Source organism: Nerophis ophidion, linkage group LG03 (assembly GCF_033978795.1).
Source record: "Nerophis ophidion isolate RoL-2023_Sa linkage group LG03, RoL_Noph_v1.0, whole genome shotgun sequence".
In the NCBI taxonomy this organism is placed as follows: domain Eukaryota; kingdom Metazoa; phylum Chordata; class Actinopteri; order Syngnathiformes; family Syngnathidae; genus Nerophis; species Nerophis ophidion.
In genome coordinates this window covers 71,719,597-71,737,872 of record NC_084613.1, presented here as the reverse complement: position 1 = coordinate 71,737,872, position 18,276 = coordinate 71,719,597, and the positions used below count along the sequence as shown (strand labels likewise).

At 39.7% G+C, this 18,276-nt stretch overlaps 1 protein-coding gene across 6 annotated transcripts in view; it reads right to left on the bottom strand.

Annotated features, from left to right (window-relative positions):
- Positions 1-1,522: 1,522 nt before the first annotated feature.
- The window catches only part of qkia (QKI, KH domain containing, RNA binding a), a 136,332-nt gene continuing 119,578 nt past the window's right edge, over positions 1,523-18,276 (bottom strand). Inside the window, exons 5-8 of one of the 6 annotated variants that reach the window (XM_061896012.1) lie at positions 14,373-14,460; positions 11,081-11,521; positions 7,035-7,109; positions 1,523-4,613 (exon numbers count right to left, since the gene is read on the bottom strand). In XM_061896012.1, coding sequence (XP_061751996.1) covers positions 4,597-4,613; positions 7,035-7,109; positions 11,081-11,521; positions 14,373-14,460 — 621 coding nt within the window. In that variant the 3' untranslated portion in view covers positions 1,523-4,596. Of the gene's footprint in view, positions 4,614-6,652; positions 7,110-11,080; positions 11,522-14,372; positions 14,461-18,276 lie in introns of those variants that run through there. The other 5 variants (XM_061896014.1, XM_061896010.1, XM_061896009.1 and 2 more) reach the window with 5 other exon arrangements.

Below are 18,276 nucleotides of genomic sequence, written 5' to 3'. Positions count from 1 at the left end.
TTCTCATGGGAGTTTATAGTAGGGTTGACCAGGAAAAGTAATGCCACCACTCAACAACTGGGTATCTCCATGGTGACGGCATATAATAAACAACTAAAACGGCCTTTTTTTCCAATGATTGTTACAAAGCAAAGCGGATATCGGTTAATTTTTTCCGACATCGCACTTATTTCAGAGTTGAAAAGTTCCAATATAACGGTTTTAAAATATATTTAAGGATTATGTTTTCAACTAGAGTTCACCCCGATTTTCGTATACCACATCGGTTATTGTATGGCCGAACATTGCGGCAAACAAACTGTTCTGTCTTCCCATTGAATTAAGAGACTAAACAAAAAATCCCACACATTAGTGGCTCAGTCTTGTCAAAGTTTTTTAATAGACTGTGTAAGTTCACCTTTGTGACCAAATGTTTTTTTCTTGCAAAACTATCTGCGGTAAAAGTGGGGTTCAACGGTTATTTATCCAAATCAGCCATTATTTACACATATTTTCTGTATAAAGGCGGAAAACAAAGTACTGTTGTAGGTAGAAGTTATGCAAATTTCTTTTTGTTTAATAGCAAAACTTGACGACAAAATTTAGAGTAGCTTTACTGTCGACCAGTTCTACTGACGTCATTACTATTTTTGGTAGTGGTATCAAAACCCTTGTGATAGGCTATATTCACATACAAAAGATGTGAAAAAAAATGTGATTGGGATTTTGGTTGAATTTTAAGGTAATTTCCAAGAAAAAGTGCAAAAAAAAAAAAACATTTTTTGAAAAGATTGCAATTTGTGTGGAATTAATTATTAAAGATTAGTGTTTTGGAGCAATTGTAGTACTGAGGTGCAACCAGCAGAGGCGCTGTTGATTCAGTCTCAGTTTGCTGTTGAAATTATTACATCAACTACCAGAAGCTAAGTGTTTGTTTTGACAAAGTGTTTTTCGTGTTACAAGTAACATTCAATTTAGTGTAAATCCTCAAACCTCTGCAGGTTAGTCGCAAAACCAAAACATGAAACATTTAAATGATTTTTGTTGTAATATTTTCTGTGCAAAATAAAATGCCTGTTTTTTGGCTTTTGGTACAACTCTAGAAAACTATTGTAGATGAAATTATGACTTGTATAATTCCATCTCCATCCATTTTCTCCAGCTTTTCCCTTTTTGGGTTCGCAGGGGGTGCTGGAGCCTATTTCAGCTGCATTCGTGTGAAAGGTGGGTTACACCCTGGACAAGTCGCCACCTCATCGTTTGCTAAAACAAATAAACATCATTTTTCTTTGCTAATTTTTATGTTAAATTTGTCTGATTGCGGTTTTGCCTTTTTTTGAGTAAACGTCGAGTAAAAAGGGAGCTCATCTTTTTGTACAATTTCCTACTGAAACTTTCATGAGAACACATTCTTGGTGTGTGTTTGCAGTGTGAGTGTCCATGAGTCACCAGATTATTGAATTCTGTTAGTCCGTGAACCAGACCGAGTCAATACATTCATGAAACTGGTTAAAAACACAAGACAAAAATATCAGCGAGTTAGTAAAATTCTTACTAAGAATGTTTTATTAAAATAAATGCCAAGAGGTTAATAAGAAAAAAAAGGAAAAAAAACAACAGCATACACCATGAAAACTAAATGGCAAGCATGTAAAAATACTTATGACAAGAAAAAAACTAATCAAGTCGCTAATGAGTTAAACAAGCTGGGCATGAAAACAAAATATAATTTTTAACAAGGGGGTGGAAAAAGGCAACACTCCCCACCAGACACTTAAAAAAGTGGAGGGGTTGTGGGGGCAAGGGAAGGAGAAGGAAAGGTTTGGGGGACGGGGAGGTCATAAAAAAGCACTCAAAAACATGATTAATATACATATAAAATGAGATTAGAAAAATACATTATAAACCTGTAACAATGGCTGTTAATTACATTATCATACATGTGTAATAGGCAGGCCAAGAGAAGAGAATACGGTCGGTAACGTCTTTCAACTTTTCTATCGGCTGGACCGCCAACACGACGACACCGTAGCGTGTAACATCGCGGAGGGACTTCTCCTAATACTGTCAAATGCTGCTGAATAGCCATCTCCGCTTTTAATATTGCATTTCAATTTCTAAATAATATGCCACTAATAATAACACTGAAAGAAAAGAGAATTTCATTGACCTTTCGGCGTAACGGCTTGATGAGAAAGCCATGAACGGAAACGCTAATAATGGTGATATTGATTTTGTGACGTTGTTTCACGATTTAGCGGTCAAATCGTCGTAGAAACAAACACTGTCAATGTATTTTTCTCAGCTCACGATCGACTCAATGCGTCTTACTACATTGCTACCGGCAGCTCCATTTCTTCTAGGAAGTTAAGTCACGCGCACACGCAAAAAAAAAAACAATTCATATGATTCTTTAAATTCAGGAGCCTGCTCATACAGCAGAGTAAAGGGCTGTCAAGTAACAAGAAAAGTAATCTGAGGAAGACAAAAAAACATGGCACATAGTTAGCTGGTTAGCTAATTCTGGTTGCATAGAGTAACAACGACGACGGCAAAAAAAACACGAGCCGTTTCGCCCTGCTGCGCCATCTCGGGTGGGTGCTGGGTTTTTCTATCTTTTTTTACTTACTAAACACAACCGGACTACTCGGAAAAAACAGAGACCACTCTTGTTAAGGCACTTTTTTTTGTTTTTCTTTTGTTTTGATTTGTTCCTTTTAAAACACTTCCTTCCAGTCAAATCCAGGCAAACAGCATTTGCACTTTCTCATTCATTTTTTTGTTTTTTTTTTTCCTTCTGATTTTGTATCTGCAAGTAAAGTATCAAAAGCTAAAATAGCCAAAAATAGATTTTTTTTCTTTTCTCTACACCAGCACCCTGTAAAATCATCCATTTTTTTGTTCGCTTCAGTATTTATATATGCAATGGCGTATCTACATTTATTTATATATATATATATATATATATATATAAATATATATATATATATATATATAAAAGACGTATGTATAAAGCAATTTAAACAGGCAGGCATGGCTTTCACATCCTATTTTTTTTCTTGAGAGAGTTCAACAAAAGAATTTGTAAAAAGGGTGAGAGAGGTGTGACACATTGTGGATGCGCTTTCAGGTTGGCATGTTCCGATGTAAATAAATTGGCCTAATATATTTGTAAAAAATAAAAATAAAAAATGGGTAAAAAAAATTGGCAATGTGTCATAAGGAAAATTAAAAGTGAGTGCCCTTTTTTTCTACCAATTACAGCAATTCAATAGTTTTAGTTTTAGTGTTACTCTCCTGCGTCTCAGGAAAAAATAAAAACAACAAAATTCAAATGAAAACGCTATCGGACTGGTTGTCTCATCCAGCTGAAGGCAGGCACCACAAATTCACACCGTTGCAAACTTTTAAAACCACAACGAGCCCTCTGCGAGACAGATGCATAATTGCAGATTGACAATAGTAGTAATAATTCATAGGAAAATCCTTTGGCTAAATATGCACACTTAATACTTGTTTTTTTTTTTTTTTGTCTTTTTTGATCACAGCTTTAGCAAACTCTTTGAGATTTTTTTTTTGTTCTAAATGCATCAGGCACTGTTAAATGGATATAGTGTGAATAGGGACAGCGGGGGCGGGGGTGGGGGGGGTGCCCCAAAACCTCATAACACCTTACTTTCATGATAGTAATTGAAAGAAAAACACAAAAATGTTTAAAAGAAAGCACACAAACGCACACATTAACCCTTCATCCCAAATTATAACCATCCCATTTTAGCTTTGGCAGCCTGCTTCTTTAGCATGACAGAAAGAAAAAAACAAAAAGGAAAAAAACAAAAACCCGCCCCCACTGCTTGCATCAAGTAAAACAACAACAACAAAAACATGTGAACAGGAAATTAAGCGCAGATTCCCCCAAAAATAAAACACACAGATTATAACAACAAAAAATGAACAAAGCGTATTGTTTGCAATTGTGACAGCCATGCGTTTGTTTAAACAATCAGACAGAAAGCTGTTTGGGGGCAAGGCTAAAAGGGGGGCACACCCAGAATGTGTCAGCACGCTAACATGTTGACAGGAAATCCAAGTCAAGAGTTAAGTGTTCTCTTTCCTTCTTTTTCTTTCTGGAGTGGGTGGGCTACAGTAGACATCACCCGAGCCTCCTTTCTTTTTTAAGGGGCATTGTGTTGCCATTCTAAACCCAATATAGATGGACCCCCCCTCCCCCCACGGGTACAGGTGGATTCCTGTTGGCATCTTATTGCTATTAAACTTCAGTGCACTTTTTATGATTAACACCACAAACATCCCACCCGCTTTGTGACTCGTGAAGAAAAAGAAAGAGAAAGAATGGGAACTAAACTCAATGAAGGGGGAGGGGATTGGGAGTGAAAAAAACAAACAAAAATAATAATGGAGTATTAAACAACTTTTTGTCATGTTTGTGTGAAGATTTTGTTAGGGTAGGCGCCTCCCTCAAGTTCTCTCTCTTTCTCTCTCTGTCACTTGCGTCCGAGAGGCTAGCGAAAGGCAAATTACCAGTTAACTGATCAGCAGGCAGGCTTGGGGCGGCTCGTCATTGGGTGAAGAGTTCAGAGGTCAGAAGGTCATGTGTTAGTTGCCGGTGGCGGCTATAGGTGGTTAGAAACAAAAACAAAACAAACAGAAAACAAAGATAGAAAGGATATTAGTGTCAGCAAGAAGAGACTGGAATGACATCATTTAAACAATTAAAAAAAATGAATGCAAACAGTTTAATGTGGCCCCGCACCCTTAGATCCTAAACCAAGCACCCCGCCCCCACCCACGTTTAGGCAGCGGCGGCTGTTTTGTATTTAGAGCACAATGCCCCGCAAAACCAAAAACACTGAAGCAAAGAAGTGAACAGACAAGACATAAAATAAGTGTAATAATTAGTTTTCTTTGCTTGTGTGCACGTTAGTGTAGTAACTAGTGTTAAATGTGCAATAAACACGAATCGGCCTTTTAACGAGTTTCTTTATTTCGCAGTATAATCTTTGTGGAATATAAATATAATACACAGGAACCATAAATACATTTTGATATAAAAAATGTTTTCCATATACTGTATGTATAAAATGACAGTACCTCGCGTACAAGAGAATTCATATCGAGGGAATGCAAGTTACCTAAAAAATAAAAATAAAAAGCTGTATGACTTTATCGCCCGTAAAAAAATATAAGAGTCCAAAATAAAATTGAAAAAAGTGAAATGGTGCCCAGTAGCAGCAAGCATGGGTACTTTTTTTTCTTTCTTTCTCAGACGCAGTAAGGAATTACTTCCTTTGCTTCCAAGGAGATGCAAGGAGGACTAATCTCCCATCAGAGGAATGTCTAATATAGTTGTACACGTAGAGCACTACCTGTACTGGGTTTCACAGCTGCATTACACAGGGAAAAAAGCTGCTAATATCACCTTTTCGCCTGAGCTTTGAAATACTTTACACAGTGTACATATCCCTTTTTGAAGGGCTCCCTTGCAATAAACGAATACCACGTTTTTAATAAGAGACAAATTTACTGTACTTCCTCATATAGATTTAAGGTCTGATAATTTGCGCTCGAAATCCAAATAAAAGCAATACATACATATTCATGCTCAGCATAAGCATCAATGTTGCGTGTACACAGTTACAAAGCGGAAGCACAATGAGCTCAAAAGGAGTAGGCAGAAGTAAAAGTAATTACAAACGCCTAAACCTTTATGACCTTTGGTGTTTGCTTACTCAACTTCCGAGAGCAGTAATGTTAAGGCATTTGTTTGTGTGGGTGCATTTTTAAAAACGACAATAATACAAATATATTTTCCTTCGATGGATAAATAATTCATTAAATCAATATGTACTACAATAAGGACTGTGTTAAAAAATACCTGAATCCCAATTTTATTGCTAAGAATTGGGATTGTGATTCTACAATGTTTTTATATTTTTTGGACTCTTTTTTTCTGTTCCACGGGTGCAGTTTCTTTTTTTGCCATCACTCCTTCTGGAAATTGATAAACGATAGCCAGCGTGTGTCTTCTCAACAGAGCAGCGGAGTCAACGCACCCTGGCCGGCTCATTGTCAAGAACATGTCGGCCGTCATGCTAATGATAAAATGACATTTTTAATACATTTATTACAGATTAAATAAGGTGGAAAAATGTCACCTTTTACAGGCCCTTAAAGTGGGTTTTTTTTTTTATTATCCATCCATCCATCCATCCATCCATTTTCTACCACTAGTCACTTATTATTTTTGTAAATCCGTCCTTTCTTATCCATTTTCTAATGCATGTTACTCTCTGTGTTTCCTAGCCGCTCAGGCAAACCATATTGTCTAAAAATGCATTTTCTCATCGATAATGTGACATCATTGCGCTTGCACCGCAGTGTTGGGCTAGTGCTCTTTCAGTAAATTAGTGCGCGAGGAATTTATGTACATAATTTTACATATATAAATATAGACATATATGTGTCTATATATATATATACACCGTGTGTATATATATATACATATATATATATATATATATACATATATATATATATATATATATATATATATATATATATATATATATATATATATATATATATATATACATACATACATACATACATACATACATACATACATACATACATACATACATACATACATACATACATACACACACACACACACACACACACACACACACACACACACACACAGTCAATATGAGGAAATACAGTATCTGTCAAATATACCCATCTTATAAACGCCTATTTTTGTTTTTGCAAATGAGCTCTTGCTACGTTAAGGACTAAATGTAAACAAAATGTGCACGCCACAATGCACATTTAGCTGGTGTGCGAACATGTAGTTTAGATATATATATATATATATAGGGGGTCAAGGGGGAATGCTGGGGAAGGGACACACACACACACACATACAGATAATACAGACATCAGAATATAAATCCCCAACAAAGGCATCGAGGCATCACAATCATTGAAATGCATCAATTGAGAGCAGAGTGTAGCTAAGAGACTAAACTGACCTCTGTCAGCGGTCACAATCCTTTGGTAAGGATGGACTCGCGTGTCATGCCGTCTCACTTTAGTAGCCATTGCACCTAGATTGTAACAGGTCCACAAGGTTAGAAACCATTCACTTTGAGCAGTCATAATTTACAGTAGCAACATTCACATTTTCTTTAACCGTTATCATAATATTGGGATAATACATAAAATACACTCAATTGCAACGTAATACAGATTATAGCACATATGCACATTACATAGCTTGTATTAAAAATACAGTAGAAAACAAAATACATCCTTTTTTTGGGAAAGGGAAACTTCCACATTGTATTCAAATATGCATAAGTTAAGTCATTAAATTCCACAGTGCTCAGAGTTCTATGGGGGACTTCTTTTTGTGGGGGGAAAAATGGGTAGGTGAAGGGTAAAGGCTCCCAGGCTGTCTGGGAAAAATAATGTGATTCTTCCCGTGGGTTCTAGAAAGGAGATTTAGAGAAATTTGTCTCCTTATTTTGAAAGGTGAGGGGCGAGGGGGGGTGAATCCAATACAGCTCTGATGGTAATTGAATAGCGCCAGACGCCACCTGCCTCTCGACACTCTTTCTTTGCTCCTTTGCCATTTCTCTCAAGCCAATCAGCCCTCCCTACGTGTCCTCCTATGGCGCATTTGAACTTATGTGACGCTACGCTTGTGTGGCTTTGCGCGCACCTCTGAACTGATCAAATTTCTCTGGAAACAGAGCCTCTGAAGTCACATGGAACAAATAATTTCCTGCATGACGTCACATAAATGTCAGCGTATTGCGCAAGATGACTCAGAGATTAAATCCATGCGTAAAAGAGTGTCTTAATGTTTTGTTTTGTTTTTTTTTGCATCCAATTGACTACAATAGTTTACTAAGCCCAATGATCCTGTTCCTGAAACAGGCGCAGAGACTCTTTACAACATTCACCCAGCTCTGCGGGACTACTAAACACTCACGCATTCCCTTGCACAGATGGTCTCTGTGTATGGGAATGCGTGAGTGTTTCGTAGGGCTACACGATGGAGAAAACAACTAATTGTATTTTTTCTTTCCAAAATGGTGATAGCGTTTTTTATATTTTATACATAAAAATACAGTAAACTGGAAAAAAAAAAAATGAGTGAAGGAAGATATGTTACTGTTGGACTATCAACATATTTTCTTCTCAAAGTGCCACACATTAGATTACAACGATATTCTATTAATTTACTTTAAAAAATATTGTCCTTTATGCAGACAGATTCAGAGCTTTTGTCTATGTCATGCTCTTAAACTGAAGAAATAAGCGATAAAAACTACACGGTGTTAATAATGTAATCATAATATACAATAAAAACGAAAGTAACCGTATAAAAGGATATGACCTTTTATTTGTCATTACTGTATAATTGTTTACTATTGCATGGTATTTTGAAGATACATAACTTTATCATAATTAAATACATTTAAAAAAGACTAATTTCTGTAAGCAAAAAATGTAACTTAAATAAATATTGAACATCTTAAAGTGAATGTTGTATTCCAGTTGGAAAAAGTAGGTCAGGTTGTCAACTTTTTTTTTTGTTGCCATCACGTGATCACGACATCCGTGTTGATAGGATCATATTGCACATCCGGTTGAAGCTGAAACGGGACATTTGGCTGGATAATCATATTTTTTCCTCTGAATTTTTGTTGTTTTTCAAAAACCTCTCACCAGTAAGTCGAAGGAGCGAGGCTTTGTCGGTCGTGGTTTCTGTGTACTTAAGCGAGTAGTTTTGCTCTTCGCCCACCAAAGAATGTGAATGACTGATAAGAGGGATCACTCAGTTCAGGTAATTCTATTGTTAAATAAACACGCTCATATGCTCAGAGCTCTTTCTCCATGTTTGAGCACAAACACAGCAGTTTATCGATGCCGGCAAAATATTTCGAATTAACTTTTATTTATTGTTCTATTAACTTATTGACTAATAGTCCAGGTCTCGTCACCATTAAAATGTTTTTAAGTGATGTTTGCTATTAGCCTACTGGCTGCCTCCACTGCAGCACACACACACACACACACACACACACAAACTTGCTGTTTCCTTAAATGCTTTTGATTGGCTAGGAGGCAAAGGACGCATGGCTTAACAATTCTGATTGGCCAACATGTCCGCCACTCAAATGCCTGTGACAGCGAAATAAAAAACAAACCTCTGCCTCTTGCTGTTTTTAATCGCACTAATTAACACCTCAATGTCAGTTTGATGTTGATTATTCGTGCAGCCCTAATATTTAGTTGAACAACTGTGGCACTTCACCAGCATGTTGTGTTTAGATAATTTGCTTGACAATATTTAACATGACGCAAGAGGCAAAATGTATGATTGCGGCATGTCGGGTCACTGAGAGGAAGTGCACACATTTAGGGTATTGTTTCAAATCGTTGGGCATTGTGTCAAAGGCTGGATTTGTAAGGCTACTACTGTCAAATGGAAATTTCACAGGATCTCTGCATGGAATAGGAATTTTACATCAAGACTGTTGAGAAGTGTCTATAAAGTTTGTCTTTTTTTAGAATTGTGATGTACCATCAGAGCTGTAACAGAGGCTGGACGACCTTTGTGTGCAAGGGGAAGCCGTTATATTGACGTTCAATATCCGACAGTTCTCCAGCTCTGTGTTGGGGCCCAATAGTTGCTATCGGGACGAGTATTTAATACATCACGCCAGACGCCAACTACGTGATTGCAGGACGCTGCGTAGTGGGTTTTGTGTTAAAGGCACAGATAAGAATACAAATTGCAACTATTTTGCACCTAAAGAGTGCTAAAATGATGCCAGCACATTTGGTGGTCAACAATTTGACCCTAGAACTGATTCTCATTATTTTGTTTGGGAAAAAAATTTTAAAAAATACAGGAGGTTAAGCAGCATCCTGGAATGGAGGTTGCATCGTCCAACAAAATGAAGCGTGTGCAGGAATGGAACACGCAAAGTCAGGGGATGTGTAAAGAAATTCACTGTGGCAATTTCACAGGGTTTGGCAAATTGCTCTGCAGCCACCTACATGGCTCAGAAGCACCAGATGGCCTTACATTTCCCTGCTGTCAATGAAGCCAACGGCGGCTTGAAAAAGTAGCACGGTAGCACGAGCTGAGCGCATGGAAATGTGTGAGAATGGCAGTGAGCGCGTTCCACAGGGCCCTGTGTTGCTGAAGGCACCGATCGATAGACTGAGTAAATAAAATGCACTAAGCCGGTGTAACCCCGCGAGTTAAAGAGAGAGAAGACGGCCCTGTCTGTACTGCACATGAATCCCAGAGGCGCGCTCGACATGCACACATTGATGCTGGAGTCTGATGCTAAACGCAACATCACAAGTGTGTTAAATTAAAGTGCAACGCCTCTGTGCGGATATGTCAGCCAGGTCTCGCTTTTGTTATCAAAATATCAGTTGTCTCTTTGGTAGCAGATGCTGTTAGCTAAAAGCACCATACAAAATAATGTAAAATCCCGGTGAACTAGACCGCTGGCACAGAACTGAGGGGAATATCATGTATTAGCACACAGCCCAGGTTCACGACAGGTGAAACTGAGACAACAAAGGAAGGGGGAAGTAGTAGGGGAAAAAAAATAAAGGGCGACTGGAGGAATTTAATGAACATCCCCAGTGGGAGTGACAGGGGGACTATCTGCAGGCATCAAGGCCTGCCTGCAGCCCAGAAAAATGATTTCAGAAGCTGCAGAAATCCGAAGGGATCTACTGCCAGACTGAATATGCCTCCAGGCCAGTGCATGAAAGGGTTAGAGAGCAGGTTGCGAGCTTGTTTCTGTCGCGGTGCCTCGTTTTAGACTCGGCTGAGTCCGCCTGTATAGATGAGGCAATGTGTACCTGGAAGCGCATTTTAATTGTAAAAGTAACCTAAGTCAAGAGAAGCTAGTTGTTTCCCTCATTTTTCACATTTTATCAAAAATGTCCGCAGAGCTGGTCTTCCCATTTTATAAGAGCTTCACCGGCTCATCCACCCAGACAGTTTGTTTAGTTCTTCAGGTGGACACCACGTATTTACCTTTCAACAAGTCTTGACTGTGGCTCATGGAAGCCGTGTCCAGCACCCCAAATCCGGGGTAAAACAAGCTGCCCTCAGGTCCGGGCTGGCTAAAGCTGGCTGCCGTACCCGCCGCACTCATGCTCCCCCAGGCTCGCTTACCTAGAACCCCACTGTGCTCGATGGGGTACTCCAGCAGGGAGGTGGGTGCCAGGGCGTAGGGGTAATCATAAGGGGTGGTGTAGATGAGCCCGCCGTCGGGCGAGGGCGGCACCAGAGTGGGGGTGCCATTGGGCAGCATGGCGGCCATCTGTGTGGGCCGGATGAGGTTCATGATGGGGCCCCCGGCAGGGGTCGGGGGCCGGAGCGCCTGGTGAGGAATCATCTGACCTGTGGGCGTCGCTATGAGGCGGGGTCCCTGAGCGGCTGCTGCCGCCGCTGCAAGAGAGAACGCAAGGGTGGCTGCCATAAGCAAGAGAGCGAAGGACAGAAGAAGAAAGAAGACAGAAGACAAGAGATAAAGCACAGTGGCATTGGTCATTATCACAGATGAACAGTGAAGGGTGAAAATACAAAAGGAGGAAAAGAAGAGAGGTGGCAGGGAGAGAGGAGGGGAGGGGGCAAAAGGGAAAATTAGTCCATGCAATGATCATGGTGGTGGACCACATAAAGCAAACATAGTAAAAACAAAAATAACCCCTCACACCAAAACAGGCTGTCACCCCAATGCAAAGCATACAAAATCACCTTGGCAGATCATTCATCTACAGGAAAAAGGAGCAGGGCAGACATCAACACAGCAACCTAAAGTGAACTGTTGGACTGCAGGGGTGACACAGCAACAGGCCAATAAGGGGGAAGGGATTCCATGGAATGTTCACCATTTACAGTTCATTTTAAGTTGCTGTATTGATTAGGGATGCACCAATCATTTAAACCAACAATGTCCTAACTTTTCCCAGTGTTCCTTGAAAAATATTGCAATTTTTCCACTTTCTGATTATCAAAACGCTAAAATAATCCAGTGTAGGCTTAAAATACGCTAAGCAGTTAATGCCATTTCAAGAAAAAGCATCTGACCTCCACTTTTTGTTAGTGATACAGACGCTGAATCTCGATTTACGAGTGGATCTATTTGCAAGGTTTTTGGTTTTTGATTGTTTACATTGTGTACAAATACTTCCTTCATTAATTTTTCTGGCCTGCGATTGGAGCACATGTTTGTCACAAAAAACATTCATGAAGTTTGGTTCTTTTAAGAATTTATTATGGGTCAACTGAAAATCTGACCAAATCTGCTGGGTCAAAAGTATACATACAGCAATGTTAATATGTGGTTACATGTCACTCAATCACAAAAAAATACCCCAAACCCCCGTGCGTTGGTTGAGGTGGGCGGGGTTGGGGGTGCGGGGGTGTATAATATAAGCAGTAAGAGTCATGGATGCATTGCATTCTGGGTAATTGTTATGTTGCGTTTATAATGTTACAGAGCCAATGTTCTCCAGTAATGTGTTTGTCATTCTTGTTTGGTGTGGGTTCACAGTGTGGCACATATTAGTAAGAGTGTTAAACTTGTTTATATCACAACCTTCAGTGTAACTTGTATCACCGAGTATGCCTTTCAATCTCGTCCGTGACGATAGAAGCAGCGAAATTCATGCGTCAATTGTAGGTTATTCCAAGCCTTCAGTGCTGAAAATAATAACCATAATAACGTTTTTTTATTTATTAAATGTGCTCTTCTTGATGGTATCCTCACATTACAAAAATTTTTACTGCATGCCATTGGTAAGAGCAGGGGTGAGAAGAGGTTTTAAAGTCATTAGCGCCTGCTTACTAATACCGCATGCCTTGAATAGGCGCAGGAGTGAGAAGAGGTTTTGAATTAATTAGCCCCCCGGCGGCTATTCAAGGAAATACGGTATATATATATATATATATATATATGAATAGTTTCTATAAAGTGGACAGATTTTCATTAAATTAGGAACGTTTGTCGAGGCTCAAAACAATTATTCATGTTTACATTTATTTTTTTGGGGAACTCTGCGTCATTACACAAACGTTTCGGTTTACGAACCACGTTTAACAACCAATCAAAAATCGAAGTTTCACCGTAGTAGGATTTTTAATTTTTTTTATTTGGCCCTAATCATCCATCACAACGGTTCTGCTGTTGTCTGTATTGCATTCATTATTATAATATAATTTAATACAATATTAAAAAAAAGGCGGCGGACAACAAATGTCCCCTGCACCGGACACACTACAGCCCGGATTTAGACACATTTGACATAAACTTGTTGATAATCAACACATATTCAAATAAATCATACGAAATTAGAATCTATAGATCAGACATGTGCCTGAATTAACTGGTGCATCCCTAATAAAATGCTTACAAACATAATTTTCCCTGCTTTGCCACATGCTCAATTGTCAAGCTTCCCAGCAAGCAACGTCTGTCAATCGCTACAGACATAGTGGTTAAATGACGTTACTGTTAAGGATGGGCATAATTATTGGCTTTATCTTGCAAAATGGAGTGCACTACTGGGCAGCAACCAGCAGAGACACTGTTTATTCTACTGAATAGGAAGAAATCAGCTACGGAAATTGGACTTACATTCATACAATAGCAAGAAAACTGAACATTCAGAGGAATGCTCTCATCTCGCTATCAATTCAATCCAATTTAATGCCCATCCTTAATTGCTGGTATTTGACTATATGGGCAAACATTTCAAAAACATTGAACAGTAAACTTCAGTGATAAAAAACACCATCAAAGCGCAGACTTTGGTTATTAGCATGGTTATTAGATCTTTGGATGATTCCTCCTTGAGCAGATGGGTGAACTAGCTTGCTGACATGCAGAATTGAGCACAGTGAGCTCCAGTGGTGTGTGCTGCAAAGTTAAGATTCTGCAAAGAGCAAGTTGATAACCAAGCATCCGCATCTGTATTGCAAGGTAAAGTGGGGAGGTGGAAAAGCTGGATGTGAAGAGGGGAGAAGTGGTGCATGAAAGGGAAAGGAACATGGATGTTCTCCTACTAGTTCATGGTGGTAGAGAAGGTAAACACAAATTATTTGGTCAGCTTGAGAGAGGTTGTCTGCTAGTGGTCACATACGATGAGGACATGTACACAGCGCATCTGGCTAAATGCTGATTTCATGGAGGTAAACACTGTTAGTTAATGAGAAAAGCAGCTAAATAAACGTCAATAAATGTGGAGCATGCAGGTGAATGATGGGTCCTATAATGTGACGAGCTGTGTACATTAGTGGTGTTAAATTGTAGATCACTTACGAGCTTTGATGTTGTTGTCTCTGTATGTCCCGTTGAGAATGGCCAACTCCATTAGCTGGATCTTCTTCAAATTGTCTTCACCCTCTGCCTGTGAAGAAGAACAAAACTAATGTCACCTGCTCTGAGTGCCACCCACACTGGTTTAAATGTACTGTAACTTAGATCAGTGGTTCTCAAATGGGGGTACGCATACCCCTGGGGGTACTTGAAGGTATGCCAAGGGGTACGTGAGATTTTTTTTAAATATTCTAAAAAAAGCAACAATTAAAAATTCCTTTATAAATATATTAATTGAATAATACTTCAATAAAATATGAATGTAAGTTCATAAACAATGCAATATTCAGTGTTGACAGCTATATTTTTTGTGGACTTGTTCCATAAATATTGATGTTAAAGATTTCTGTTTTTGTGGAGAAATGTTTAGAACTAAGTTCATGAATCCAGATGGATCCCTATTACAACCCCCAAAGAGGGAACGTTAAGTTGATGATTACTTCCATGTGTAGAAATATTTATTTATAATTGAATCACTTTTCACTTTTTCAACAAGTTTTTAGTTCTTTTTATATCTTTTTTTCCAAATAGTACAAGAAACACCACCACAAATGAGCAATATTTTGCACTCTTATACAATTTAATAAATCAGAAACTGAAGACATAGTGCTGTATTTTACTTCATCTCTTTTTTTTTTTTTCAATCAAAAATGGAAATGATAATATGCTTTTGCGTAAGTCAGCAGCCAAATTAGGAGCCTTTGTAACCCGTTTTGAAATGCTTCTGTTATTTATATACCCTATAAAATATTTTGATATAGATTGTAGGTCATATCGCGAATCCCTAATGTATTTGTTAATGTAATGGCAACACATGATGCATTGTAGTTAGTTCAGGTTGCACAACTACAGTGACTAGAATGGCGGAAGCAGGGCTCGAACCTGCAACCCTCAAGTTGATGGCACATCCGCTGTACAAACCGAGCCACGATGCCCCAAAGTAGAGGACAAGCTATGCAAGTGGTGAAACAAAAGAAAAACATACTTTGTAAACTTCAACAGAAGGCTAATATGAACCACATTACAGCAGAAAGTAACCAGCCAAGAAGAGGAAATTAGCAAGTAGATTAATAAATTAGGAGAGACAATAATATCCAAACAGTCAGACAAACACGTCTGTCAGCCCCTAATAGTGGAGCGGCTGGCTTGTGGCTGCTGCTTCTGGCAAATGGCTCGGACTGGGGTGGGGGCGGGACTTCCAGGACAAAGATGGGAAGTGACGTGTGTTGTGCGGGTGAAAGGTTGTATGTGTTTCTGTGTTGTAGGGGTGTGCTGCATTTTGTGAGAAAAAGAGAGATACTGGGACTGTCTGAGCCTTCATTTCTTGGAGCGTTATCATATGAGGGGCAGTTGGGGGTTTGGTTACTGCACGGGCTCCACGAGTCACCGCTGCCTTGCGGGCAGGTCTTGGTTGACCAAAGGCTAAGGGATGGACTACACCGACAGAAAACCCCAGGTCACCCTTGGGCAAGGTGTAGCACCTGGTAGCCTCCCTCCTCAGGGTTATGAAATGTTTACCGCTGCTTTGTGGTTAAGGTCTTGGTTGACCAAAGGCTAAGGGAGCAAACCCCGAAGACAAATTACGGCTTCTGGGTGAGGCTGGACATCCTGGCAGTTCCAATCACGTTACTGTCACAAGGTCTGTGGTGGACCATGCCGGTCAGAGCATAGCGACATACTCTACACAAGAGCAGAGGTAGACAAACTTATCATCTGGTCAGTCACTGCAACGAGTCGTGGAATCAGTCTGTCTTGGCCTGGCCTTGCCCCTGAGAAACCTCGATTCGCCAAGTTTGTGCTGTTAGTCCCGCAAAAGCTAGCAGTACTTGAAACCTCTTGCAAGCAGTTTTCATGAAAATGGTCAGGAGAAATCATATGATGAAGCAGATAGACGACATATGTCTTTAAGTCGCTAATCTATAACGACTCGGAGCCTTTGTAACCCGTTTTGAAATGTTTCTGTTATTTATCCATCCATCCATTTTCTACCGCTTATTCCCTTTTTTTTGGGGGGGTCGCGGGCGCCTATCTCAGCTACAATCGGGCGGAAGGCGGGGTACACCCTGGACAAGTTGCCATCTCATCGCAGGGCCAACACAGATAGACAGACAACATTCACACTCACATTCACACACTAGGGCCAATTTAGTGTTGCCAATCAACCTATCCCCAGGTGCATGTCTTTGGAAGTGGGAGGAAGCCGGAGTACCCGGAGGGAACCCACGCATTCACGGGGAGAACATGCAAACTCCACACAGAAAGATCCCGAGCCTGGATTTGAACCCAGGACTGCAGGACCTTCGTATTGTGAGGCAGACGCACTAACCCCTCTCCCACCATGAAGCCCTCTGTTATTTATATACCCTATAAAATATTTTGATATAGATTGTAGGTCATATCGCGAATCCCTAATGTATTTGTTAATGTAATGGCAACACATGATGCATTGTAGTTAGTTCAGGTTGCAACCATTTTTCTAATTTGGGTCTTGGAAAAGCCTGAATTAGCAAAACTGATTAGCATTGGCTGTTAAGTGTTATTGTCCTTGCTTGTTGTTCAGCTTTGTTCTTAAAAGAGCACGGACACATTGAGTGTGGCGATGCATATTCATAATCCATATCAGAATGATAATTACAGTCATTTCCTTGGCTCCCATGTGCGCAATCAAACACGCAATAACCAAAGCCTGGGTAGCGTCAGTCCTAATCAATTAACGTTTGGTAACGTTGGGTAAATAAATACAAAAGCACCAGCCGCTTTCATTACTGCTAAATTGGGGGACTGGAATTATTCACAAAAAGTAATTACCATATTTTCCTCCTCCCATTTAACTAAAACACCAACTCACACCCTCCTACCTGCTTGTTCCTAAACTCCATTTCTCCTAAAGCTACTGAACACTCAATAACTCTGCTGACATAGAAGGCTTTTCCCAGGCTGTATGTCTTAATTTAAGCAGGGGTCAGGGTGAATTACTCTTGAAAATGGAGGCCGCAAAGACGCTTAGATGACCCTGGGGGTGATCTATTGACTCATTCTGACTTTTCAACAAATAGCTGGTAAAAGGGAGGTAATAGGCTAATAAAATAGTGAGAAAAAAACTGAGACAATACTCTTGCACCATATATGTGCAATTAAAATCATCCCTATGCAAAAGAGGCCACATTTGCATAAAAACACAAGTTGTGTCACAGTAACACTCATAATAAAAAGGAGAAGCGACAACTACAGTTAATTCTCGGACTTGCAAACGGTTCGGCAAGAGTCTTCCACTCTACTAAGGCGACAATAACCAAGGACGGGGCTGAGGGAATAAATAAAGTACGAGAGTTACAAAGCCGTCCCCCAAGAGACTCCTATTGAATACAGCTACACACAGAGAAAAAAAGAAAAGCAAGGTTAAAAAGGGAACTGCACTCTTTTTTGGAATTTTGCCTATCATTCACACATTTTTATGAGAGACGATGTATTTTTTCGCATTCAAAGTCATAAATAAAAGTCCGCTTACAATGGAGTCAATGAGAGGTCCACTATTCTGCCAACATCCATCCATCCGTTTTCTACCGCTTGTCCCTTTCGGGGTAGCGGGTAATTCTGGAGCCTATCTCAGCTGCATTCGGGCGGAAGGTGGCGTACACCCTGGACAAGTCGCCACCCCATCACAGAGCCAACACAGATAGACAAACAACATTCACACACTAGGGCCAAATTAGTGTTGCCGATCAACCTATACCCCGTTGAATGTTTTCAACAAACCCCTCCAAATAACCATGCAAAAACCAACAACAATACTCCATTTACAGTTTGAGACCTGAAGTATTAGTGATAGTGTAATGCAGGCAAACTT